The 27604-nt window shown below is 42.2% G+C and overlaps 1 protein-coding gene across 4 annotated transcripts; it reads left to right on the plus strand.

The window, feature by feature from the left end:
* Positions 1-345: 345 nt before the first annotated feature.
* Positions 346-27590, plus strand: LOC101034025 (BCAS2 pre-mRNA processing factor). Of its 4 annotated transcripts, XM_074381223.1 has the most exons (9): positions 620-819; positions 927-1019; positions 4713-4778; positions 5958-6028; positions 6827-6988; positions 12499-12549; positions 13459-13539; positions 14109-14251; positions 15941-16028. In XM_074381223.1, exons 1-8 carry the CDS (start codon positions 727-729, stop codon positions 14233-14235), a joined length of 744 nt encoding a protein of 247 aa, XP_074237324.1. In that variant the 5' UTR covers positions 620-726; the 3' UTR covers positions 14236-14251; positions 15941-16028. The 4 variants fall into 4 exon arrangements, with proteins under 4 accessions (XP_074237323.1, XP_039316886.1, XP_074237324.1 ...); XM_074381222.1 differs by lacking the exon at positions 14109-14251 and having other exon boundaries at positions 346-819; positions 15941-27590; XM_039460952.2 differs by lacking the exons at positions 4713-4778; positions 14109-14251 and having other exon boundaries at positions 355-819; positions 15941-27590.
* The last annotated feature ends 14 nt before the right edge of the window (positions 27591-27604 follow it).

Consider the following 27604-nt stretch of genomic DNA (forward strand, 5'->3'; position numbering starts at 1 on the left):
TTTGGGAGGCCTAAGGGAGAGGAAAGTTTGAGGTCAGCCTTGGCAACATAGGAAAACTCCATCTCTACAAAAAAAATTTAAAAATTAGCCAGACGTGGTTGTGTGTGCCTCTAGGCCCTGCTACTCCGGAGGCTGAAGTGGGGGGGGGGGGGGAGACGGGGGGAGCCGGGCTTTGAGGCTGCAGTGAGTTGTGATCGCACCACTGCACTCCAAACCTGGGCACCTGAAGCACACCCTGTGTATATTTAAAAAAAAAAAAAAAAAAAAAAGTCCAGCACAGAGGAAGAGAAAATTAAGGGATTAAGGGGAGAAGGTGGGAGTAAGCAGAGGTAGAAACCAGTTTATCTCTCTGCTAAATCCTGCAACCAGTTCCCTCCAACATGTTAAGGGGCTCCCCTTCTAGATATCAATGTTTTGGATGGAACGAAAAGCCCCAACTTCAGATGGCCGCCACTCGCAGGCAAAAAAGTGCCGCAAGCAGAGGACAGGAAATTGAGGCCTTCCGCTGACGCAGAGAAGCCAAGACGTGATGTCACGTCCGCCCGAAACAAGCCAGCCCGGCAATTTCTAGATACCCGGCGGGCGCGCCTTCAAAATTAGCAACTGAGCATGCGCCAGCGTCAGTACGCAGGAGACGCGATTACATCAGCGACAGGCGCCGGCGTTATTAAACAGAGCTGAGTTTACGCAAACGAAGAAAACGCAGCCAAATCTGAGGTTTCCAGAATGGCGGGCACGGGTTTGGTGGCTGGAGAGGTTGTGGTGGACGCGCTGCCGTATTTTGATCAAGGTTATGAAGCTCCTGGTGTGCGGGAAGCGGTGAGTGCGGGATGTCTGTGTAGTCGACTCACTGCTCGCTGGCTGGGTACCGAAGGAAACGTGGTAAAATTTGCCGCTTCTACCCTGGCCCGGATTCTCGTTTTTAGGCTGCAGCGCTGGTGGAGGAGGAAACTCGCAGATACCGACCTACTAAGAACTACCTGAGCTACCTGACAGCCCCGGATTATTCTGCCTTTGAAGTAAGTATGTCTTGAGCCCAAGTACGAACGAGGATTCCTGTGAACCTTTATTTTGGATTGAGCGCTTTAGCTAGGTAAAAGTGATTTTTAAATTCCAGTTTTAACTAGTGCTTGCATAGCGACTACTTACTTATTATATAGGTATCAGTCCATTAAAAACAACTAGATAGATAAGTCTTCTCCGGGGTTCTTATTCTAAGATCCATAGGAAGACTTTCTGGGGCTCCACGAACTCAATGCAAAAATTTGTGGCTACAGTTGAGATAAGGCCCATGCGTAAATTTTCAAAGGGACCCCCTCCTGTCAAGGTTCACTCTACAGCAGGTGATCTAGAGTTTTTTAATAGGTGTAAACCTAATTACCTAAGCTCTTTAGAACCACTGGAGATTGATTGCCTATTAAAGTCTACATATTTATCAAATGTATGTAATGTGACAAAGGACAAATCATAGTCAAGTGTATACTACTTTTTTCTCAGCTTTCTCTTTTGTTCCATAATCTCTCCAGTGTTTTTATTAATACATTTCTGATTAATGTAGGCAAGAACTTTCACTGATATGGATACTTTCTAAGTGGTAGGTGCCATTCTAGATTCAGAGATCATAGAGATAAAAAGATACATTTTAAAAAATTTGTTTTAAAACAAAAATCCTCTTCACAAAAGATAGGGCTTCTGAATACAGAAAAATACAATACAATGAGAAGCTAGATATATAAAACAAAAAGTTTACAATAGTATGTATAAATGTGTAATAATATGTAAAGGACCTACAGTGGAGGTATGTATAAGAACAAGAGGATTAGTGAAAGGAGTGCCAGGCCAGGCACAGTGGTTCATGCCTGTAATGCTAGCAATTTGGGAGGCCAAGGCAGGCGGATCACCTGAGGTGGGGAGTTTTGAGACCAGCCTGACCAACATGGAGAAATCCACATCTCTACTAAAAATACAAAACATTAGTCGGTGCAGTGGTGCATTCCTGTAATCCCAGCTACTCGGGAGGCTGAGGCAGGAGAATCGCTTGAACCCGGGAGGCGGAGGTTGTAGTGAGCCAAGATTGTGTCATTATACTCCAGCCTGGGCAACATGAGTGAAACCCCATCTCAAAATTCAAAAGAAAAAGAGAGAAAGAGAAAGAAAAGAAAGAAGTGCCTATGCATGCCTAGGGAGTCAGATGCTGTTCTACTCCACACAGTGAGTAGATAACTATTTTAAATGTATAACCTTGAAATACACCCAAGATTCTAGTTAGGGGCTAATTAGTTAAATGAAATGTAAGATATTATTTCTAAATTACTGGATTCAAGTATTTCAATATGTATAGCTTGGAGGTTTTCTCCCCCATTACTCCCATTTATTTATTTAAGGATTATGGTATGAAAAGGCAGTATTTAGCTGGGTGTGGTGGCTCACACCTGTAATCCCAGCACTTTAGGAGGCCGAGGTGTGAGGATCACTTGAGACCAGCCTGGGGAACATAGTGAGACCCTGTCTCTACAAAAGAAAAATGAAAACATTAGCCAGGCATGGTAGCATGCACCTGTAGTCTCAGCTACTCAGGAGTCTGAGGTAGGGGGAGAACTGCTTGAGGTGGGAGGATTGCTTGAGTTACAGGCTGCCACAGCGAGCCACAATCATGCCATTGCACTCCAGTCTGGCAACAGAACAAGATCCTGTCGCAAAGAAAATATAAAAAGACAATATTAACATTAAAGTAACATGAAAAAATTGTTAGTAAGTTTGTTGCTGCTGTTGTTGTTTGAGATGTAGTCTTGCTCTGTCACCCAGGCTGGATTGCAGTGGTGCCGTCTCGGCTCACTGCAACCTCAACCTCCCGAACTCAGGTGATGCTCCTGCCTTAGCCTCCCAAGTAGCTGGGATTACAGGTGACTGCCACCATGCCTGGCTAATTTTTGTATGTTTAGTAGAGGCAGGGTTTCAGCATGTTGGCCAGGCTGGTCTCAAACTTCTTGCCTCAAGTGATCTACCTGCCTTGGCCTCCCAGAGTGTTGGGATACAGGTGTGAGCCACCATGCCCAGCCTTGGTTAAGTTTTAAGTAGAAGACACCTGTTCCTTTGAACATATTTTCCTATGCTTTTTCTATACATTGTTACCTACATGTAGATGGTAACCACATTAAGAACTAAGTGCAATGATGCTCCTTACTGGACTAATTTCGGAAGCTTTCAAATAATTGCATTCAATCAGACTTTTTAAAGTACTTTTGCCAGTTTTTTCCCCTCCCTCTTAAATACCTTTGTATTAAATAATCAGTAAACTGGGTTCGAGTGATTCTTCTGTAATTAGTTTACTGGTTTACTGGCCATTAATCCATTTTTTTTTTTTTTTTTTTTTTTGAGACGGAGTTTCGCTCGTTACCCAGGCTGGAGTGCAATGGCGCAATCTCGGCTCACCGCAACCTCCGCCTCCTGGGTTCAGGCAATTCTCCTGCCTCAGCCTCCTGAGTAGCTGGGATTACAGGCACACACCACCATGCCCAGCTAATTTTTTGTATTTTTAGTAGAGACGGGGTTTCACCATGTTGACCAGGATGGTCTCGATCTCTTGACCTCGTGATCCACCCTCCTCGGCCTCCCAAAGTGCTGGGATTACAGGCTTGAGCCACTGCGCCTGGCTCATTCTTTTTTTTTTTTAGTCGGAGTGTTGCTCTGTCGCCCAGGCTGGAGTGCAACTCCTAGGCTCACTGCATTCTCCCCCACCCAGGTTCAAGTGATTGTCCTGCCTCAGCCTCCCAAGTAGCTGGGATTACAGGCGTGCACTACCATGCCCAACTAATTTTTGTGTTTTTAGTAGAGAAGGGGTTTCACCATTGTGGCCAGGCTGGTCTCAAACTCTGACCTCAAGTGATTCACCCGCCTCAGCCTCCCAAAGTGCTGGGATTACAGGTGTGAGCCACCACCATGCCCAGCATCCTTTCTTAGCAACAGTTGCTAATGTATACTGGGCTCACTGTCTGACTTGGTGCACAAAACAGCCCTATACACTACATAATGATGTTTGCTATCCCCATTTTTTTTTTTTTTTTGAGATGGAGTCTCACTCTGTCACCCAGGCTGGAATGCAGTGGCACAGTCTCACCTCACTGCAACCTCCGCCTCCTGGGTTCAAGTGATTCTCCTGCTTTAGCCTCCTGAGTAGCTGGGACTACAGGCACCTGCCACCAAGCCCTGCCAATTTTTGTATTTTTAGTAAAGATGGGTTTCACCATATTGCCAGGCTGGTCTCAAACTCCTGACCTTGTAATCTGCCCGCCTCGGCCTCCCAAAGTGCTAGTATTACAGATGTAAGCCACTGCGCCCAGCCTGCTATCCCCATTTTTTGGCTGGGAAAACTGCAGCTTAGAGAGGCTAATTGACCAAGACCTTAACCGTTCCTCAAACTGCCTCGAAATTACTCTTTCATTAAATCATTTAACAACTATTTACAGAGGTCTGTTCCATGCTGGGTATTGGAGAACAGGATAGGCAGGGTCCATACTCATGAACCTTACAACCTAGAGTGTTGAGACAGACCATAGATAGATCAGAAAATATCAGATTGTTGATAAATACTGCACAGAGAATATGACAGTGATAAACTGACGGTGACTCTAGGTTGGGTGGTTGAGGAAGACATCTCAAAGCTGAGATGAGACTACTGCATGAGCAGGGATTTTTTTTTTTTTATATGACAGCTCCCTGAACACTGGCTTAGTCTTTGGAGAGAGTCGAGCTACAATTCCCGATCTATCAGTTACCATGTGAGTTAGATAAGTGTTCCTCCTGTGCCACGTGGCTCAAGACTACTTATACTGCATTTTTATACCGCCTCTTATCTAATTATTAGCTGGTACTCCTTATCTGTCACTGCAGAATTTTCTACCTAGAATGTCCTGGTTTTTTTGCACGAAACTAAGTAACTACATTTTCTTAAGATTGTGTGTAATTTAGCAGTAGCCCCGGCAAAATGCTTTCTCTAGAAAGAAATGCTTAATACAAAACTTTTAAACATTAATGCAGGCTTCTGTAAGGCCTTTGATACTTATTCTCTAGCCTAATTGTTAAGATAGTTGAAGCCCTCAGAAAATTAAAATTACACAGAATAATCAAAGTATTACTGTAAACGAATATTTTAAGCAGTTATTTATACTTAGGGTAGGAAATGTACAGAACAGAAATGGGATAGGATATTGGCCAAAATGTTGGCCAAAGGAGAATAGCTAGACTACGTTTACTTGCAAATAGTAAAATTGCTAGAGAAGATAGTGAATATAAAGAAAATAAATTTATTTCTTACATTTCTGGAGGCTGGAAAGTCTAAGGTTCACTGGCTGCCTCTGGTGAGGGCCTTCGTGCTGATGTGGACTTGGTGTACAGTCCTGAAGCAGCACAGGGCATTACATGGCAAGGTGGGGTACACAAAAGACAAGCTGGCTTTTTAGCAGACCCACTCTAGGGATAACTCATTAATCTATGAATAGATTGAGCCTTCATGACCTAATCACCTCTTAAAGGCCCCACTTTTTAATACTGTTACATTGGGGATTAAGTTTCTACATGAGTTTCAGAGGGGATGAATATTCAAACCATAGCATTGTCCAGCTGATTCTGATATGCTGCTGGAATTGAGAAGCACTGGTTTAGGATTAATCCTTTTCTCTGTGGGCTCCTTAATACATGCCATTTTTCCTGCCTAAGCTGAATATGAAGCATGTGTGCGTGTGTGTGTGTGTGTGTGTGTGTGTGTGTGTGTGTGTGTTCTTTTGTTCCAGACTCTAGACAGCATTTAACCCAGAGAAGAATTAGGGGAAGGTAAAGTGATTGATTATAATGGGTAGTATAAAGAATAAATATCTAAGTAGCTTAAATCTGTTCTTTGGTGATTGTTCATTTCAATGGTCAACATGATCTTAAAAATCTTTCTCTGATTTACACATCAGACGGACATAATGAGAAATGAATTTGAAAGGCTGGCTGCTCGACAACCAATTGAATTGCTCAGTATGAAACGGTAAGAATATTAAAATGGAAATTAAAATTTAGCTCGTTGTAACTCAATAATGAGCTGAGATTTGTGAAGAATGTATTTGCTGGCTAATATTGGCAATGTTGGCCAGGCATGGTGGCTCACACCTGTAATCCCAGCACTTTGGGGGGGCTGAGGCTGACAGATTGCTTGAATCCAAGGGTTTGAGACCAGTCTGGGCAACATGGCAAAACTCCATTTCTACCAAAAAATAAATAAATAAATGCAAAATGTAGCTGGCGGTGGTGGCACACACCCATGGACCCAGCTACTTGGAAGGCTGAGGTAGGTAGATTGCTTGACCCCCAGGAGATGGAGTTTGCAGCAAGCCGAGATTGTGCCACTGCACTACAGCCTGGGGGACAGAGGGAGACCCAGTCCTAAAAGATATTTATTATATGGGGGGGCAGTGTTATTATGTTGGGGGGGGCAGTGTTATTATGTTGGGGGGGCAGTGTTATTATATGGTGGGGGCAGTGTTAAAGGGCTGGGTAGTATGAAGAGAGAATAGCACAGGATCATATCCCCTCCCATTTTTTCTCTACCAGGGCATGGGTTTGTTAGTGGATGGGTGGGTGTGAGCATTTTACAAAAATGGTAGCGAAGTTTTTGTCTACTACTTTTCCCCTTAATATATTACTGACATCTTAATGTTATTAAATATTATAAGGTTGACATTCTCAGTCTTCTGTAGTTGTTATACTTATGGGACGTTCTATTGGGAGGAGATGTAAAGGCTTGGCAGTATACATGGTTTTATTTTATTTTGTTTTTTAATTTCAGATATGAGCTTCCAGCCCCTTCCTCTGGTCAAAAAAATGACATTACTGCCTGGCAAGAATGTGTAAATAATTCTATGGCTCAGTTAGAGCATCAAGCAGTTAGAATTGAGAATCTGGAACTAATGTCACAGCATGGATGTAATGCCTGGAAAGTATATAATGAGTAAGAAATTTTTTTTTTTAAATCTTCTCTTTTTTTTTTTTTCTTTTCTTTCCATCTCACCCAAAGTTTTAGTACTTTTTAAAAGTATGAGAGGTGCCAGATACAGTGGCACATGCCAGTAATCCCAGTCCTTTGGAAGGCCAAGGCAGGTGGATTGCTTGAGGTTAGGAGTTGAAGGCTAGCCTGGCCAACGTGGTGAAACTCTGTCTCTGGGGGGGAAAAAAATACAAAAAATTAGCTGGACATGGTGACGTATGCCTGTAATCCCAGCTACTCAGGAGAGTGAGGCATGTTAATTCCTTGCGCCTGGGAAGCAAAGGTTGCAGTAAGCCAAAATTATGCCACTGTACTCCAGCCTAAGTGACAGAGTGAGACAGAAAAAAAAAAAAATGCCCGCACAGTGGCTTACTGCTATAATCCTAGCACTTTAGGAGGCCGAGGCAGGTAAGTCACCTGAGGTCAGGAGTTTGAGACCAGCCTGGCCAACATGGTGAAACCATATCTCTACTAAAAAAAACCAAAAAAATTAGCCGGGTGTGGTGGTGCTCCTGTAGTTAACAGCTACTCAGGAGGCTGGGGCAGGAGAACTGCTTGAACCTGGCAGGCAGAAGTTGCAGTGAGCTGAGATTACGCCACTGCACTCCAACCAAGTGATAGAGTGAGACTTTGTCTCAAAAAAAAAAAAAAAAAAAGTAGCCGGGCATGGTAGCACGTGCCTGTAATCCCAGCTACTCAGGGGGCTGAGGCAGGAGAATTGCCTGAACCCAGGAGGCGGAGGTTGCGGTGAGCCGAGATCGCGCCATTGCACTCCAGCCTGGGTAACAAGAGCGAAACTCTGTCTCAAAAAAAAATAAAGTATGGGTACGGGAAGTGTGATAATGATATAGCTAGACTTTGGGGACTGTGTTCTAGAACTACAACCCATATGAAAGGCCACTATTTTGAAACCCACCTCAAAGTTCAAGAGTATTAAGAGGACCTAAACCAAACTACCACATTTATAGTATAATGGAAGAAAATGAGTTCTGAGGTCCCATTTATAGAGCATCATTTGATAGAATGTTACCAAGTATTGCTTAAACAGTTGATTCTCGTTAGTCGTATGGAATGCCCTTTAAGTTCTGTGAACACTGAATTGGCAAATACTGCACAGCTTCTCCTAGGGCAAATATGTACATATACATGTGTACACATATACATATCTCTCACATAGATTAAAATCTTAAATCCTAAAATAAACTCATCCTGGTAGACTTCTTTTTTTATTTTATAAAAGAGAAAACAAAGTTGAGAGATGTAAAGCAACTTTCTTGAAACTGCCCCACTAACAGATCCCACACTTGGAGCTTGAGCTTCATCCTCTGGTTATTTCTGTATGAGAGCTGAAACAAGAAGGCAAAGCACCTCCTTGTTCACCCTCAACTGAGAATCTGCATGCTCAGCAGCCCAGAGTGTTTTTTTGTTTGTTTTTTGTTTTTTGTTTTTTTTGTTTTTTTTGAGACAGTTTCATTCTTCTTAACCAGGCTGCAGCGCAATGGCGTGATCTCAGCTCACCACAACCTCTGCCTCCTGGGTTCAAGTAATTCTCCTGCCTCAGCCTCCTAAGTAGCTGGGATTATAGGCATGCACTACCACGCCTGGGTAATTTTCTGTATTTTTAATAGAGACGCGGTTTCTCCATATTGGTCAGGCTGGTCTTGAACTGCTGACCTCGAGCGATCCACCTGCCTTGGCCTCCCAAAGTGCTAGGATTACAGGCATGAGCCACCATGCCCGGCCTAGCTTTAGTACTTATTGCCTATCTAGAATTTGGATTCCTTGCTTATAAAATTCAGTGGTTAGATTATCTGCATGGCCCCTTTGAGCCCTAAAGTTTCCTGGGTGTCTATTAACAATTTAAGGGGAAAAGGCCATTGAACTTCATAACAGTATATACAGCTTTTATTAGAGTGTTTCCTGAAACATAGCTACATAAAATGAAGCACAACCACAAAATGATAAATACTGTTTCTCAAATCTTCAGAATGATGCGTTAAATATTTGTAGTCACATAATGATCCAGTGGACAAAATCCAGAATTTGGGAAACTCTACGAAGCCTACAACTTTGTTTTTTTTTGTTTGTTTTGTGTGTGTGTAGCAAGAGGGAAAAAAAGAAAGAATGGGATTAGAGTGATTAAGAAATTTAAGAGACAACCGGGCGCGGTGGCTCAAGCCTGTAATCCCAGCACTTTGGGAGGCCGAGGTGGGTGGATCACGAGGTCGAGAGATCGAGACCATCCTGGTCAACATGGTGAAACCCCGTCTCTACTAAAAATACAAAAAATTATCTGGGCATGGTGGTGCGTGCCTGTAATCCCAGCTACTCAGGAGGCTGAGGCAGGAGAATTGCTTGAACCCAGGAGGCGGTGGTTGCGGTGAGCCAAGATAGTGCCATTGCACTCCAACCTGGGTAACAAGAGTGAAACTCCGTCTCAAAAAAAAAATTTAAGAGACATCAGTAAAAAAAATCTGTTTCACAAAATGGAAAAATGTGATTCTTCTTAAGAAGCTTTGTCTAATGGGAAAGACAAGAAGTTTTATGCTAAGTAACCAGTAGTCCATTTTTGGCAGTATGGAAGCAAGTACTACATTGTGTGCTGTAGTCTGTCAACTAAGCTGTTAAGCGATGGGGCATTGCCAGGTATGGTGGTTCATGCCTGTAATCCTAGTGTTTCGGGAGGCTGAGGCAGGAAGATCACTTGAGGCCAGGAGTTTGAGACCAGCATGGGCAACATAGTGAAACCCTGTCTCTACAAAAAAGAAAACAATAAAAAAAAAAATAGCCAGGTATGGTGGTACACACATGTAGTCTGTCTTAAAAAAGAGAGAGATGGGGCATTAAGAGTGAGGGTTGTTGAAGAAGGTTGGAATTGGGATGCTTAGCAGGAAACAAGGAAAACATTCCAGGAATGGAGAGCATAGATGTAGGGGAAAAAATATTACATTGAAAAGAACATTGCTGTCAACTTACCTGAAAACCTTTAGTAATTCCCTATTACCTGCAAGGTAAAGGCCAAGCTTTTTTTTTTTTTTTTTTTTTTTTTTAAAAGACAGAATCTTGCTCTGTCACCCAAGCTGGAATGCAGAGCCGCAGTCTTAGCTCACTGTAGCCCTCCCAGGTTCAAGCAGTTCTCCTGCCTTAGCCTCCAGAGTAGGTGGGATTATAGGTGCGTGCCACCACACCTGGCTATTTTTTGTAGAGACAGGGTTTCACCAAGTTGGCCAGGCAGGTCTCGAACTCCTGGCTTCAAGTGATCCTCCAGCATCAGGCTGTCAAAGTGCTGGGATTACGGGTGTGAGCACCTAGTCAGGCCAGGCTTTTTAACGTGGTATTCAAGGCCTTTTCCTTACTACCTCAACTTCTCTCTGGTGATTATCCTAAATCCTGCCTCTGGGCCTTTACTTGCCCTTGCCTTTACCTGGTCTACCCAAATTCAGCTTGTTTAGGGATCAGCTCTAATTTGCTTACTTGTCTTCTTCCCTGATTGAAATTCTGCTTCTAGTATTGTCTCCCTCTTCTGAGTAACTGTACCCAGGATAATTATGCACATCACTTGTTTTCTGTTTGATCACAAAGTGCTCTATAGTGTTTACCATTTCCCTGAGCCTATTTTGTCTTCTCCTCCAAATTCAGTGGGCACTTCTCTAGAGGAGGTGTACTGTATTTTACCAAAGTATATTTAAGAGGAAGGGTGGGAGAAGGGAGAAGACAAACTCAACTTTCAGGGAGAGCTAATTCAAAGGAAAGCTCCCTGTTGGTGGTTAGAAGTCTGGAATAGAGCACTAAAGTCAGTAGTCCTTAGGGCGGAGTGATTGTTGAAGCCTAGGAGAAGGGGCTGACCTGAGGGAAAGCCTGGAGAACCACAGCTGTTTAAAGACTGACTCCTGAGAGAATTGCAGCTAGTGCAAGGCCATGTCAGTAGATGGAAGAGAATAACTCAGGTGAGCAGCAGAAAATTGGAGTCACGAAAGCCAGGGAACAAAATTACATCTAGAGCAAGAACACAGTAAAGCCAGATGGGATTGAAATGGACCCTATAGGTGATCGATCCACTGCCCTAAGAGGAAATTGATATGATGTAGAATTACATCTCAGTAAGCTATTATTTAAACTTAAAAAAGAGATTAAAATCTCCTGTTGTTTTATTCCCTAATGATAATCATATGATACTCTGTATTTTTGAACTTTTCCCCTGTGCTAGTTAAAGCTGACCTGGACTGGTGTCTGTTTATCATTACCCTGTGTGTAGGTCACATGTAAATACAGGCTGATGTCTCAGTCTCTAGCCTTCTACAACAGTTTTCTTTTTCTCACCTCTCTCTAGTTAGCAGTAGACAGGAGGAGAGAATGACAAGATAAATGTATATACAAAAATACAGAGATAAAAGGAGGTCGAGAAAATAAGTGAGGATACTCAGATATATTCCATCTTCTCTATGACAAAAAGTAATGACAGTTTAAGATGTGACAAAAGGCCGTGCTTGGTGGCTCCCACATGTAATTCCAACACTTTGGAGGGGAGGCCAAGGTGGGCAGATTGCTTGAGCCCAGGAGGAGTTCAAGACCATCCTGGGTAACATGATGAATCCCTGTCTCTTAAGAAAAAAAAAATAGAAAAATTATTCATACATAGCGGCTTATTCCTGTAATCCGAGCTACTCTGAAGGCCTGAAGTGGGAGGATTGATTGAGCCCAGGAGGGTGAGGCTGCTATGATTGTGCCACCACATTCCAGCTTGGGCAACAGAGCAAGACTCTGTCTCAAGAAAAAAAGCCGGGTGCAGTGGCTCACACCTATAATCCCAGCACCTTGGAAGGCTGAGGCAGATGGATCATGTGAAGTCAAGAGTTGAAGACCAGCCTGGCCAACATAAGTGAAACCCCATCTCTACTGAAAAAATACAAAAATTAGCAAAGCATGACAGTATGCACCTGTAATCCCAGGTACTTGGGAGGCTGAGGCAGGAGAATCACTTGACCAGGAGGCAGAGGCTCCCGGTGAGCTGAGATCACACCACTGCATTCCAGCCTGGGCAACAGAGCGAGACTCTGTCTCAAAAAAAAAAAAAAAAAAAGTGACCCAAGTACTCAAAGTTATCAAGCAGGGCATGGTGGCTCATGTCTGTAATCCTAGCAGTTTGGGAGACCAAGGAGGGAGGATTGCAGGGCATGGTGGCTCATGTCTGTAATCCTAGCAGTTTGGGAGACCAAGGAGGGAGGATTGCAGCTCCTTGGGAGGCTAAGGCAGGAGGATTACTTGAGGTTGGGAAGTGAAGGCTGCAGTGAACCGTGATCACACCACTGCATTCCAGCATGGGTGACAGTGCTCGATTATGGAGTGTCCAACATATTTCTTGGCACAGAGCCCCATAAATACAATTTTTAGCAGAAAACCTTGAAAAAGTTCACTTTTAATTGGTACTGTTAGATTTTAATGTATTTTAATCTGATTTTCCTCTTTTCCTTCAGAAATCTAGTTCACATGATTGAACACGCACAGAAAGAACTTCAGAAGTTAAGGTAAATTGTTTTTTCCTATTACAGAGTAAAGTTTAAGTGAACCTTTAATAAACAGAATAGGAGGAAAAAGCAATGAGACTGCAGTCAGATGAAAGTATTACAATTGATCTACTCTCTTTGTTCAACATCTGGCAATAATTTGCCCTACTTTAGTAGGGGAGAAATAGGCCTGAGGTCTGAAAACATCTCTGTCACTTGCCATTTCTAAGTCTGCAGACAGACACTTTTAAGAGGGAAAAAGTTGCAGAATAACACATATAATCTGATTTTTAAAACCAATTTCTACACACACATATAGGAAAGGGCACTCACGAAAAACTCAACAGCAGTTATCAGGAAAAAGGAAACATGTATGGGAGGAGGGACTTGAGCATTGGATTCTGTGTGTGCTCATGTGGGTGTGTGATTTTTCTCACAATGAGCACGTTTTATGAAACTTGTAATAAAAAAAATCATTAGAAGAAAAGTAATGTCTCCAGGCATGGTGGCTCACGCCTGTAATCCCAACACTTTGGGAGGCCGAGGCAAACGGATCACCTGAGGTCAGGAGTTCAAGACCAGCCTGACCACATGGAGAAACCCCATCTCTACTAAAAATACAAAATTAGCCAGGCGTGGTGGTGGATGACTGTAATCCAAGCTACTTGGGAGGCTGAGGCAGGAGAATCACTTGAACCAGGGAGGCAGAGGTTGTGGTGAACTGAGATCACGCCATTGCACTCCCTCCTGGGCAACAAGAGCAAAACTCCATCTCAAAAAGAAAAGAAAAAAAGGTAATTTCTACAGTTAGCCTATAACTGTACATAATATTGTTCTCATGGGATTAAGATATTTTCTTATGTTAGAGTTTTCTGTTGATTTAGGTCTTAGTTTAAAATGTAATAGGGTTGTATAAATAATTTTTTACAGAAAACATATTCAGGATTTAAACTGGCAGAGAAAGAACATGCAACTCACAGCTGGATCTAAATTGAGAGAAATGGAGTCGAAGTGAGTATCTATCATCTTTTAAGTTGCTAACCCTTTACCTACTTTTCCACAATTGTGTCTTGATTTTTTTTAAATGGGAAGTTAAAAGTGAGAGTTAAGCTGGGCGCAGTGGCTCACACCTGTAATCCTAGCACACTGGGAGGCTGAGGCAGGTGGAGCACCTGAGGTCAGGAGTTTGAAACCAGCCTGGCCAACATGGTGATATGCCATCTCTACTAAAAGCACAAAAAAATTAGCTGAGTTTGAGACCATCCTGGCCGACATGGTTAAACACCATCTCTACTAAAAGTACAAAATATTAGCCGGGCATGGTGGCGTGTGCCTGTAATCCCAGCTACTTGAGAGACTGAGGCAGGAGAATCACTTGAACCCAGGAGGCGGAGGTTGCAGTGAGCCAAGATTGCTCTACTGTACTCCAGCAACAAGAGCAAAACTCCATCTCAAAAAAAAAAAAAAAAAGTGAACCTTAGTGTTACGGCCTTAGGTAAACATGTATATACATTTAAGATAAAATCTTCTACGAGAAATTTTACATTGAGTAATTTTTTTCCTTTTTCCCCCCATTCTAGTTGGGTATCCCTGGTCAGTAAGAATTATGAGATTGAACGGACAATTGTTCAGCTAGAAAATGAAATCTATCAAATTAAGCAGCAACATGGAGAGGCAAACAAAGAAAACATCCGGCAAGATTTCTGAGAAGACAGTGTAGCAGGTATAAGGAAAGTTGGGCTTTCACAAAAAGCATCTGAGCTTTTAATTAACTGTGAAGGACAACAGCATCTTCCCCCAAAACCACTGATGTTTCAATGTTTAGAAATCATAGAATGTGTGGGCTGCTGTAGTAATTCTATTTGTATATCTCAACAGAATTAAAATGTCTTGCTTGTTGGTATTTGTTTAGCCGTTAAAAAAATAATCTTTAGGCTTTCAAAATAAGTACGATTCTAGAATAATTTTATGTCATAGAATTAAGTTTGAGCCATGGGGGCCATATTTTGTATCGAAGGATGCTTATTTAAAGCTTTCAACATGTGCAGGAAGTTGGGAACTTTTGGTTTATTACTTTGTCTAATAAAGAGAGAGTTCTAAACACATTATTGATTACCAAACAAGACTTCAGAAATATAGTGACTGTACAGTCATCGTTACCATCATCATCATAGGTAACAGTTATATCAAACAATATGTGCTGAACACTGTTCTGAACACTTTAGGTAGATGAACTAGATGTATATGAATAAAAATCATTTGGTTCTCACAAACACCTCAAGAGGTGGTTACTGTTTTTCTCATATACGGACATATAACAGACACTAGTTAAGTAACAACTTGCCAAAGTATTTTGTTGTTTTCGGTGTTGTTTATTTGTTTTTTGTTCTTGAGACGGCATTTTGCTCTTGTTGCCCAGGCTGGAGTGCAGTGGTGCAATCTTGGCTTACTACAACCTCCACTTCCCGGGTTCGAGTGATTCTCCTGCCTCAGCCTCCTTTTATTTTTTCGAGCTGTAGTCGCTGTCACCCAGGCTGGAGTGCAGTGGTACAGTCTCGACTCACTGCAACCTCCACCTCACCAGTTTAGGTGATTCTCCTGCCTTAGCCTCCTGAGTGGCTGGGACTACAGGCACGTGCCACCATGCCTGGCTAATTTTTCGTATTTTTAGTAGAGATGGGGTTTCACTGTGTTAGTCAGGATGGTCTCGATCTCCTGACCTCATGGTCCGCCTGCCTCAGCCTCCCAAAGTGCTGGAATTACAGGCGTGAGCCACCACACCTGGCCAACTTGCCAAAGTTTTATAGCTGAAAGTGTCAGCTTTTTTATGGAAAATGTCAGCCAGGTTTTGAACCCAATAGTCCAGCTCCAGAGTTAATGTTCTTACTTCTCTACTTGTAAAGAAGTAAATTGTATAAAAGATTCCTGCCCAATTCAGAACAAATATTTGCAACATATCAAAAGGTGTGGTGGCTCATGCCTGTAATGCTTTGGGAGGCCAAGGCAGGAGGATCACTTGTGTCCAGGAGTTCAAGGCTACCATAAACTGTAATTATGACACTGTATGCCACCCTGGGCGACAGCATGACCCTGTCTCAAAACAAGGAAGTGAGATAGTCTTGATGTGTAAAGACTGACTAAAATTATTGAGAAATGTTCATCTCAATAATTAATAAATGTAAATTGAAAAATATAAAAATTTTTCAATTTTGAAAAATGTGAAAAGATGTTCAGCATTGTAATACAAAATAAACCTATAACATTTTGATCTATGACAGTAATAAGTGGTACTTTTGAAGGTACGTTAAGACAATTGAGAGCCACATTTCTGTGTTGAAGACAGGGATTATGGGAATGAATGCATACTGAACATGTTCCTCCATCTCTTCATTTCCCACCCTCGGCCTCTCAGAAGGAAATTGGAAGAGTCTTGTGGAGAATTTGACCAGCCTAAGAGAAAAGACCTACTAAAGTTGTTGAAATTGAGTTTCCCAACAAATGACCAAGCCAGGACGTGGAGCAGAGAGGCTCAACAAACCACCCCCTACCAGACCAACACAGCTTCTAAACCGTGTTTTAGCTCCCCACTTTTAAACATGAACAGACAGTTGAGGATCACCATATAAGGCAGTTCTACATTGTGAAAGACAAGGAGCAAAGCAAATCTGGCAAAGACTATGGAGAAAACATGGTGCGATAAGAAAACTTTTTTTTTTTTTTGAACTATATCCTCAGGCTGGATGTGGTGGCTCATGCCTGTAAGTCCCAGCACTTTGGGAGGCCAAGGTGGGAGGATAACTTGAGCTCAGAAATTTGAGACCAGGCTGGACAACATAGTGAGACCCATATCTCTACAAAAAATACATAAGCTAGCCAGACATGGTGGTGTGTGCCTGTAGTCCCAGCTACTTGGGAGGCTGAGGCAGGAAGATTGCTTGAGTCCAGGAGTTCAAGCCTTTAATGAGTTGTGATTGTGACGCTGCACTCCAGCCTGGGTGACAGAGCCAGACCCTGTCTCAAAAAAGAAAAAAGTATATCCTCAGATAGGTAAGATATTACAGCCATAATAATATACAAGATGCTATTTTATTAAGAAACAGAACAAAACAGCTCTTAGAAATTTAAAAATACGGTAGCAGAAGTTAAAATTCAATGGAAAAGTTAGGAATTAAAGTTGACAAACTTACAGAAAGTGGAGCCAAAAAAGACAAACATGAAAAACAGCAAAGAGAAAATAGGAGGACCAGTCTGGAAAGTCAGTAGCCGAATAACGTTGAGAGAGAACAGGAGGGAGGAAGTCATCAAGGTAATTAAGAATTTCCCATAACTGATTGATAGATAGAATTTCCAGAGTCAAAAGGTCACAGCACAATGGATGAAAATAGACCAACTCCAGAGCATTTATTTGTGAGATACAAGAACACCCAAGAACAGAAAGATTCTGTAAGCATGTAGGGGTAGGAGGAGGCGCAGATTGTTACATATAATGTTACATATAAAGGATCAAGAATCAAAATGTCTTCAAGCTTCTCAACAGCATCTTTGGAAGCTAGAAAGAGGATAATAGAGAAATGCCTTTGGAATTCTTACAAAAAGTTATTTCCAACCTAAAACTTAACGTAGCCAAGAGTTAGGCTCTCTATAAGCCTGTATGTCTCTATAACCCTTGACAAATTATATTCCAGAAGTAAATGCTTTTGAGCTCTCATATGTCTCAAAATATCTTTATTCCCTAACCCTTGGCTTATAGCAGATTAGGGAATAAAGATGCTTTGAGACAGATGAGAGCTCAAAAGCATTTTCTTCCTGAATATCATTTGTCAAGGGGCTGGTTGAGGGATGCGGAAGCAGTGACGGGACTCTTCCAAAGAGCTTGGGGAAGGGCTCTTGGGATTATATCTGTACGCGCCATAGAAGGCAACTGGTTCAGATTGGAACACTGGTTCATGAGAGCTGTCATCACAAAGATGACTGCTATCATTGTACCATCATTTTACACTGAGAAAGACCCCAGGAGAAACTGGCCCACAGTCTGACCATGTTCATCCCCCGCCCAACAGGTTATTGGGGTACAGGTGGTGGCTGGTTACATGAGTAAGTTCTTTAGTGGTGGTTTGTGAGATTTTGGTACATCATCACCCAAGCAGTATATGCTGCGCGGTGTTTGTAGTCTTTTCTCTATTGCCCCACTCCCACCCTTCCTCCCAAGTTCCCAAGACCACGTTCTGATGAAGTTCCTGTTCCTTCCTTGACCTTCTGGAAATGTTCTACTATGTACCTACTCTTGGAGAGCTTACAAGTAGGAAATTCATAGGAGTTCATCCCTGACCTTAGGCCTGCCAAATGTGCATTCCAGCCTGGCCAGAAACTCCAACAATATTAAGCCCTTTGTTTCCGAGAAATCACTTGAAACTTTGTGCCCTCACTTCCCCAGAATAGGCTTCGTGACTGTCAGGGAAGCTGAAGCCAGACCAGCGTATTTTTCCCCAGGGGCTTTCATTCAACCATTGAAATTGTGCCTTTTCTTTACAAAGGTAGGCTGTGTTTACTTCACAGTTTCTATATTAATTACCTTTCATATTCATTTACATGTAGATAGTTGTGGAAGGCTGAAAAATGGCCCCTTAGAGATGTTCAGATCTTAATCCCTGGAATCTATTAATGTGTTACTTTCCATGGGAAAAGGAACTTTGCACATGTGATTAAGGTTCTTAAAGTGAGATTATCCCGGATGATTTTGGTAGATCAGTGTAATCCCAAGGGTCTTTATAAGAGGGAGGTAGAAGGTGGAGGGTTAGAGAGGAGAAAAGATGCTAACCTGCTGGTTTTCAAGATGAAGGAAGCAGGCCAGGAGCCGAGGAATGCAGGTGGTGTCTAGAAACTGGAAAAGGCAAGGAAACAAATCTCCCATCAGAGTGTTGGCCAGGAGGAACTGCTTTGCAGACCCGCTTTATTCTGACATCCAGAACTAAGATGGTAAATATGTTTTGCTTTAAGCCACCCACTTTATAACAATTTGCTACAGCACTGATAGGAAACTAGTACAATAATTGGTGAAGAGTCATGATAAATGTTTGAGTTAAAATGGTGAAAAATCTACTTATGTTTATTATAGGCAATTCAGAAAATACAGGTAAAAAGAAAATGAAGCTTGCCGGGCGCGGTGGCTCAAGCCTGTAATCCCAGCACTTTGGGAGGCCGAGGCGGGTGGATCACGAGGTCGAGAGTTCGAGACCATCCTGGTCGACATGGTGAAACCCCGTCTCTACTAAAAATACAAAAAATCAGCTGGGCATGGTGGTGTGTGCCTGTAATCCCAACTACTCAGGAGGCTGAGGTAGGAGAATTGCCTGAACCCAGGAGGCGGAGGTTGCGGTGAGCCGAGATCGCGCCATTGCACTCCAGCCTGGGTAACAAGAGCGAAACTCCGTCTCAAAAAAAAAAAAAAGAAAATGAAAATTATTCATAAGATTGCCACTCAAGGTACTATTTTTATTTAGTGCTAGAAGAACACGGAAACAACATTTCATTTAATTTCAGTAGAAATTTGTTGGATACCATGGAATCAAAAATAAGATGGACTAATGGGACACTCTGTAAACCTATTTATGAGCAGAAGTTTCTATTTCTGTTGTACCCTGCTTTCCACCCTGAGGACTAACATTTATTACGTTAGATCCCCTTTGCTTCCTCTGTTCTTAGGAATGTATTTATGCATGTTAGAACTCTTATTTGCAAGTGACAGAAAGCTAACCAAAACTATCTTAAGCAGTAAAGAGGGATTTATTGGTTCATTTAATTTGTAAGCACAGAAGTGGAACTAGCTGCATCATCAACTAAATCCAAGGATTCCAGTTGGGCATGGTGGCTCATGCCTGTAATCCCAGTGCTTTGGGGAGGCTCAGACAGGAGTTTGAGGCTGCAGTGAGTTATGATCACACAGCCATACTCCCAACTTGGGTGACAGAGTGAGACTCTGTCTCAAAAAAAGTTTTTTTTCAATAAATAAAATTTTAAAAATCATTCTAGAGATCTCATGTCATCCTGTTTTTCATCTCTGTTTCTCCTTCTGGCCATATTGTCTCCTACAAATAGGCTTCCTCTATACTAGAGGCCAAAGCCACAGGCAGCTCTGGACTAACATCATCCCAGTTTAGCAGCCTTAGAAGAAAGCAAATATATCAGTACATATTATTCCAGAGGATTTTGATTGATTGATGTGCTCTAAATTTCATGTTCAGTCCTTAGATTCAGAAGTATAGCTAGGACTTGGGAGCACTGTGATTGGCCAGGTATTGATCTGTAGAATTAAGGGTAGAGTACCATACTTGGCAGTTGATTAGATTAGAGTAATATCTCTAATATTAAAAGAAGGGTCTTTTACCCAGAGTAAGATAGGATGGTGCTTCTATCAGGAGAGGAAGTAGGCAGATAAAGATACCATGTCGGCCGGGCGCGGTGGCTCAAGCCTGTAATCCCAGCACTTTGGGAGGCCGAGGCGGGTGGATCACGAGGTCAAGAGATCGAGACCATCCTGGTCAACATGGTGAAACCCCGTCTCTACTAAAAATACTAAAAATTAGCTGGGCATGGTGGCGCGTGCCTGTAATCCCAGCTACTCGGGAGACTGAGGCAGGAGAATTGCCTGAACCCAGGAGGCGGAGGTTGCGGTGAGCTGAGATCGCGCCATTGCACTCCAGCCTGGGCAACAAGAGCGAAACTCCGTCTAAAAAAAAAAAAAAAAAAAAAAAAAAAAGATACCATGTCTGTTATACTCTGGATTTTACCTGGGTTAAGAGGCAACCCCTTGGCACGCCTGTAATCCTAATACTTGGGGAGGCTGAGGGGAAAGAATCACTTGAGGCCAGCAGTTCAAGACCAACTTGGCCAACATAGACCTCGTCTCGATAAAATAAAAGAGAGATCACCCCTTTCACTTCCAGTATGATAAGTAGCTCACCCAACTTCACCCTAGGAATTTTTTTTAAAAGAGAAAAATATAGCCAGGCACAGTGGCTCATGCCTGTAATCCTGACACTTTTGGAGGCCAACGCAAATGGATCACAAGGTCAGGAGTTGAAGACCAGCCTGACCAGCATTATGAAACCTCATCTCTACTAAAAACACAATAATTAGCTGGGCATGGTGGTGCACACCTGTAATCTCAGCTACTCAAGAAGCTGAGGCAGGAGAATTGCTTAAACCCAACAGGCGGAGGTTGCAGTGAGCCAAGATCACACCACTGCACTCCAGCCTGGGCGACAGGGAGACTCCGTCTCAAAAAAAAAAAGAAAAAAGAAAAGAAAAAATAGGTTATAGTTATCATGGCATAATTTCAGTAATGGAGAACGGGGATAGTCTGTCTTTTCATAGTTTGTGCTGGGAAATAACCATAAAAGTCAATATGCTTGGTGGTGTAGTTTGTCGAGAGATGTGGGCTAATTTGTTATTCACTGTAACTTTTAAGATCTGCAGTTTTCAGCTGGGCACAGTGGCTCACACCTGTAATCCCAACACTTTAATATGAGGCTCAGGTGAGAGGATCGCTGAAACCCAGAAGTTTGAGATCAGCTTGTGACCAACATAGTGAGACCCCTGTTTTAAATAAAACTCTGCAGTTTTTTGTTTTTTGAGACAAGGTCTCACTCTGCACCCAGACTGGAGTGCAGTGGTGCAATACCTGCTCACTGCAACCTCCACCTCCTAGGTTCAAACAATTCTCCTGCCTCAGCCTCCCGAATAGCTGGGACTACAGGCACATGCCACCATGGCGGATTAGTACTTGTATGTTTAGTAGAGACAGGGTTTTGCCATGTTGGCCAGGCTGGTCTCGAACTCCAGTCCTCAGGTGATCCACTCACCTCAGCCTTACAAAGTGCTGGGATTTCAGGCTTGAACCCCCACACCCAGCCAAAACCTTCAGTTTTTAATAACTTTCTAAATATATTGTACATATTCAAGATCATCTTTGTTTTTTTTTTGTTTTTTTTTGAGACGGAGTTTCGCTCTTGTTACCCAGGCTGGAGTGCAATGGCGCGATCTCGGCTCACCGCAATCTCCGCCTCCTGGGTTCAGGCAATTCTCCTGCCGCAGCCTCCTGAGTAGCTGGGATTACAGGCACGCGCCACCATGCCCAGCTAATTTTTTGTATTTTTAGTAGAGACGGGGTTTCATCATGTTGACCAGGATGGTCTCGATCTCTTGACCTCGTGATCCACCCGCCTCGGCCTCCCAAAGTGCTGGGATTACAGGCTTGAGCCACCGCGCCCGGCCATCTTTGTTATTTTCTCCTATAATAATAGAAGTTTTAGCTGGGCATATGGATGCTCAACTGAAAACTAACTGCCCAGTACATATGCTATGTGACTAGGTTATGTCCAATGAGATAGGAACTGAATTGATGTGTGCAACTTGCAAATCCTGCTTTTAATTACCACATTTTACCAACCTGAAGTCTTTTTTTTTTTTTTTTTTTCTTGAGACAGGGTCTCACTACGTTGTGCAGTCTAGAGTGTAGTGGCCAATCTCAGCTTACTGCACCCTCAATCTCCTGGGCTTAAGTCATCCTTCCTCAGCCTCTGGAGTAGTTGGGATTACAAGCAGGCACCACCACACCCAGCTAATTTTTCTGGTCTTCTGTAGAGATGGGATTTTGTCGTGTTGCTTAGGCTGGTCTCAAACACCTGGGCACAAGTGATCTACCCACCTCGGTCTCCCAAAGCGCTAGGATTACAAGTGTGAGCTACCACACTCAGCCAACAGTTTCTCTAATGTACATTTTTTTTCTCTAGGTCTTAAAGGAGTTTGGTCAAGTAATCTGGATATGGACTTTAAGAGTATATAATTCAGGATAATAAAAAGCTGAGCTTCATCTTAGTTCAGTGTTCCCTTCTTCCTCACACCACACAACTAAATGCTTTCAAAGGAATACACTGTTGATGTGTGTACAACTTAGTCTTAAATTGAGTTCTGTTAATGGCCATATATATTAGACCTTTGCTTATAATTACAACTAAATTTTACCACTCACTAAAACTGGCCCTAAGAGCATCTCCTTCATCACACTTAAATGTTATTTGGCTTATTTTCTATTTTGTGGTTTTCACTAAGTTTCAAGATCTTTTTGGTATGTAATCTGTTATGCTCACCTCCTACTTTTAAAAGAGGGCCTGCTTATTTCCTGTCGTATTCCTGTTTGGCCCTAGAGGGCAGAAGGTCATTAAAAATTAAAATTAATTACCCATGCAGCAGCAATGTGTACCTGTCTGCTCTCCATTACCTGACTTGAGAAAATGGAGATAATTAAATGTACTCTGGTGTTTCATATATTGAAAGATCCTTGCATTTTTTTCAGAGTTTAATTTCACATAGACTTCTATTGTTAAAATTATGAAGTGCGTCTAACTCACCAGAAGAGTCTAAAATAATCAACTTGTCCTGCTAAATTGTCAAATTCACACTTTGGAGATTTATAAAGAAACAGAGCTCTACTTTATACAGAGTAGCAATTATCTTGCCACCTTGAATCTCAATTTCTAGCAAAAAATAAACAATAGTGGACATTTATGCGTTCCAGTTATTACAGTTATTCTGGATTACTTTGTTCCATTTTTGAAAATGCAGTGCTAGTATACCAATACCACAGGAAAAACAGATTCGAAAACTGGACGCTACGGCAGCATAAAACAATGAAAATTGTAACATAATAAAATTTTATCATGAGTAATTATACAAATTCCCAGTTTCCTTTCAAACTCATTGAGTTTAGTCAATTATAGAAAGGGACTTTATAAAGGAATCAAATATCTTTAATACATCAGAGCCTTTTGTGACATAATAGAGTATAACAATAAGCACATCTTTTTATGTTAATACCAACTAATCAATTGTAATTGGTATAATTACTACTTTGCTATTTTCTCCTAGCATTCATTATTGTTGAATACGTAATTACAGCACAGGATATAATTTATTCTTTGGCAATCTGTCAATTACAGACCCAGAATTTTCAATATATTTCCCTTTACAGAATTTGTTGTAATCTAAAGAATGCCATATAAACCCATCTATTTCCATGTTAAAAACTTGGTAATTGCAGTGAGCACTGAATGTTATTTGTCTCTAAAACTGTATCTGCTAATCGTGTTGAGGAAAGGACATTTTACTTTTGTTTTCTTTTCTTTCTTTCTTTTTTTTTTTTTTTTTTTTGGAGACGGAGTTTCGCTCTTGTTACCCAGGCTGAGTGCAATGGTGCGATCTCAGCTCACGGCAACCTCCGCCTCCCGGGTTCAAGCAATTCTCCTGCCTCAGCCTCCTGAGTAGCTGGGACTACAGGCGCGCGCCACCATGCCCAGCTAATTTTTGTATTTTTATTAGAGACGAGGTTTCACCATGTTGACCTGGTTGGTCTTGATCTGTTAACCTCATGATCCACCCACCTCAGCCTCCCAGAGTGCTGGGATTACAGGCGTGAGCCACCGCGCCCGGCCTACTTTATTTTTTATTATGTTTTTATTTTTGCCCTTTGCAAACAAAGGAAAGAATATTTTTAAAAACCAACATCATAAGGACAAAAAAGTGATGTAGGTACTGGGAGGGGTGGCTCATGCCCATAATCCCAACTACTAGGAAGACCAAGATGGGAGGACCGCTTAAGCCCAGGAGTTCAAGGCTACAGTGAGCCATGATCATGCCACTGCACTCCAGCCTGGGCAACAAAGCAAGACCTTGCCTTAAAAAAAAATTAATAAAAAATCTGAAAAGGACATAGGCTGTTGGAAATAGAGATGGCCAATTTCCCATTTATCACCCTGGATCTTTCCCTCTTCAAAGCTACCAGACCAATTATCTTAGCAAGATTTTTGGCAGGGGTACTTTGATGTTCTGACCACTCTGAGGTAACCATTCTAACAATGCTGATCACTTGATTACCACCAACTTTACAATTGTTTTTTCCCATTTTTGTTCCAAGTTTTAAATTTCCGAACTTTGTTCGTGGAGCTTTTAAAGTAAAAGAGAGTAATGTACTTAGCTGAGAGCTGTCTGATAGTGTCATAGTTGGTGATTTTTTTTTAAGTGGTACTAAGCGCCAATGATATAGATTAAGATATTTTAGATAAGTGAGGAAAAAAAAAAAAACACTCTAAAATTTCCAGCTGTGGACTACCTTTGTGAAGTACCTCGTGTGTCCAACGGTATTACTATACAAGACACTGAGCAATGCACTCCATTAACCAATGGTATATCCCGCTAAGACATAGTTACCACCAATTCGTTATTTTCTTTTGGATTTATATTCCTTATGTAGGCTTAGCTGTTTGTGGCTTCTACTGTCTTCACAAAAACTGAATTGATGTATAGTGCCAAGATGGGTGTGTGATTTTAGAGAGTGCAAGTTTTATAAAAGGTAGATCTTGGTGTTCTAAACTACAAATGTCAAAACTGTTGAATAACATTCCTCAAACCAAAATCTGGGCTCACAAAATGTTTCTACAGTTAAATTGTTAAGCAGGATAGATGAAAAATTGAGTGAAAACTATAATTATCATGAATGTTTCCGTTTGATTCCCCAGAAAATAAACTTTGAGACGGAAATTCGAATGTAGGAAGTTTGTTAGAAAGTATTCCTGGGATCAACACCTGTTGAGAGCAAAGGAAGCAGGATCGAGCAGGAGACGAACTGCTGCATTTGCAACAAAGGCCTCAGCCAATCCCCGCAGAGGTTCTGGAGCTGGGATGACACTTCAAGGTTTCTCTGACCTGGGATGGGAAGGTTGGGCCTTTGCAAAGCTCATCAACCCGTCATTAATGTGCGCTGCTCCTGGTAAAGTGGTGGGACATTAGGCAAAGTGGTTCTCTTCAGCTCAGTCCTGGAGAAGGACTTAGCTGAGAATTGCCAGCCATCTACTCTCCCAGAACCTGGGGCGTGAAGGACCTGGAGGGGGATGATCTGGGCAGCACACCACAGAAGCCACTAGAGGGTGAAATTGGCATGGGAAAACATAACGATAGACATTTTGTGCAATAAAAATAGCTATTATATCCCATATCATAAACATCACAAACCTGCCCAACACCCTACAGTAGCTCGCCACTGCTTCCATGTCTATTCTAAGCCTCAACTAGTTATATAAGTTGATTGGTAAGGTAAGCCTTAGGCTACCTATCTAAAACCTTACTTCCCACGAATTCCCAACTGAGATCTTCAAGTTCAGTCAGGTAAGTGAACTCACACCTTTATTTCTGCCCACGTTATTCTTCTCTGTCTAAATCTAGCTCAGGTCCACTCTCTTCCTCCACGAAGCTTCTATACACATATTATCACAACTTCCTTCTCTGGATTGCAGCCCACAGGCTATGCCAGAAAATTCAACCCTTAATTATAAATGATCTCCATCTCCAGTGGGTTTTGTTTGTTCACTTTTTGTTTTGTTTTGTTTCAGTAGCTGTGTATAGACTAAGCTCCCCAGTAGACTGAAAATTCTCCTAACCAGGCATGGTTATGCATGTGTGTAACCCCCAGCTACTTGGGAGGCTGAAGTGGAAGGATCACTTAAGCTCAGGAGTTCAAGGCTTCAGTGAGCTAGGATTGCACCACTGCCCTCCAGCGTGGGTGATAGAGCAAGACTCTGTCTCTTAAAATAAACAAAAAGCTAAAAAAAAGAAAGTTCTTCTAAAGTAGGGGTTGTGCCTTTCTTTCCACAGCATCTACCACATTAATGGGCACATCGTAGATATTGAACAGATTCAAAGGTTTACAGACAAATGTGACTTCAGAGATCACTTAGTCCAACCTAATTTTACAGATGAGTTAACAGAGACTCGGAAAGTTTAAGTTGTAATCCTCCTCTGAACTCCCACATTACTTTGTTTGTACCTTTTTTATGGTATTTATTGCTTTCTGTTTAGCATTTTAATTATCTTCCTACCTGTTCCCCGCCTCCCCATCTTTCTCTGTACTTTTATGGGCTATTTCTCTTCTTCTGTCCATTGCTTGAATGCTGGTGTTCCCTAAGGCTCTGTTTTGGGCCAGCTAATCTGAGCAATCCATTCCCATAGCCTTTAATTACCACCGATGAAGTGGATGGCTCACTAATCTGTATCTTTAGCCATATCTCTCTCCCCAGCAGTATTGCAACTGACAGCTCCACCTGGATGCTCTGCAAGATTCTCAGACTTGACTTGTTGTCCTTGACTCTTCTCTAATCCTTACATCCAACTGGTCACCAAATCCTATTCATTTACTTTGGAAATGGCACACTAATCCTGATCTCTGTATTCACTGCCACCTGTCGTGAATTCAGGTCCTCCTCATCTCTGAATCATGGGAATAGTCTCTTCCTTGTTCTCCTTGTAAACTTTCTTTTTCTACAAGTTAATCCTCAAAGCTGGTAGCAAAGTAATCTTCCCCAATAATTAATCTAAAAGTCATTCTTTTGCTTAAAAATCATTGGCTCTTTGTTCCTAAATTATTTTTCTTTTGAGACGGAGTATTGTCCTTTAGCCCAGACTGGAGTGCAGTGGTGCGATCTCGGCTCACTGCAACCTCTGCCTCCCGGGTTCAAGTGATTCTCCTGTCCCAGCCTCCTGAGTAGCTGGGATTACAGGCACCTACCACCACGCCTGGCTAATTTTTTGTATTTTTAGTAGAGACAGGATTTCACCATGTTCGCTAAGCGGATCTCAAATCCCTGGCCTCATGATTCACCCACCTCAGCCTCTCAAAATGCTAGGATTACAGGTGTGAGTCACTGCAGCCAGTCATCTTTATACAAATTTTTTAAGTTTCAGACATTTATCTCAAAATAGACTAGGCTGGGCATGGTTACTCACACCTGTAATCACAACCCTTGGGAGGCTGAGGCAGATGAACTGCTTGAGCCCAGGGGTTCAAGACCAGCCTGGGCAACATGGCGAGATCCTGTCTCTACAAAAATAGAAATATTAGCCAGGCCTGGTGGTATGTGCCAGTAATCCCAGTTACCTGGGAGGCTGAGATAGGAGGATTGCTTGAGCCTGAGAGGTCAAGGCTGCAGTGAGCCATGATTGTGCCACTGTACTCCAGAGATGCTCTCTC

The sequence above is a fragment of the Saimiri boliviensis genome, chromosome 11, assembly GCF_048565385.1.
Source record: "Saimiri boliviensis isolate mSaiBol1 chromosome 11, mSaiBol1.pri, whole genome shotgun sequence".
NCBI lineage: Eukaryota > Metazoa > Chordata > Mammalia > Primates > Cebidae > Saimiri > Saimiri boliviensis.

Excerpts from the sequence above, each read along its gene's own strand:
- LOC101034025 (XM_074381222.1), top strand. The coding sequence starts at position 727 with ATGGCGGGCACGGGTTTGGTGGCTGGAGAGGTTGTGGTGGACGCGCTG. Across the intron at positions 1,020-4,712 it reads CGGATTATTCTGCCTTTGAA|CTCCCTGAACACTGGCTTAG; the intron begins GTAAGTATGTCT and ends TTTATATGACAG. Across the intron at positions 13,540-15,940 it reads TTGAGAGAAATGGAGTCGAA|AAGGAAATTGGAAGAGTCTT; the intron begins GTGAGTATCTAT and ends TCGGCCTCTCAG.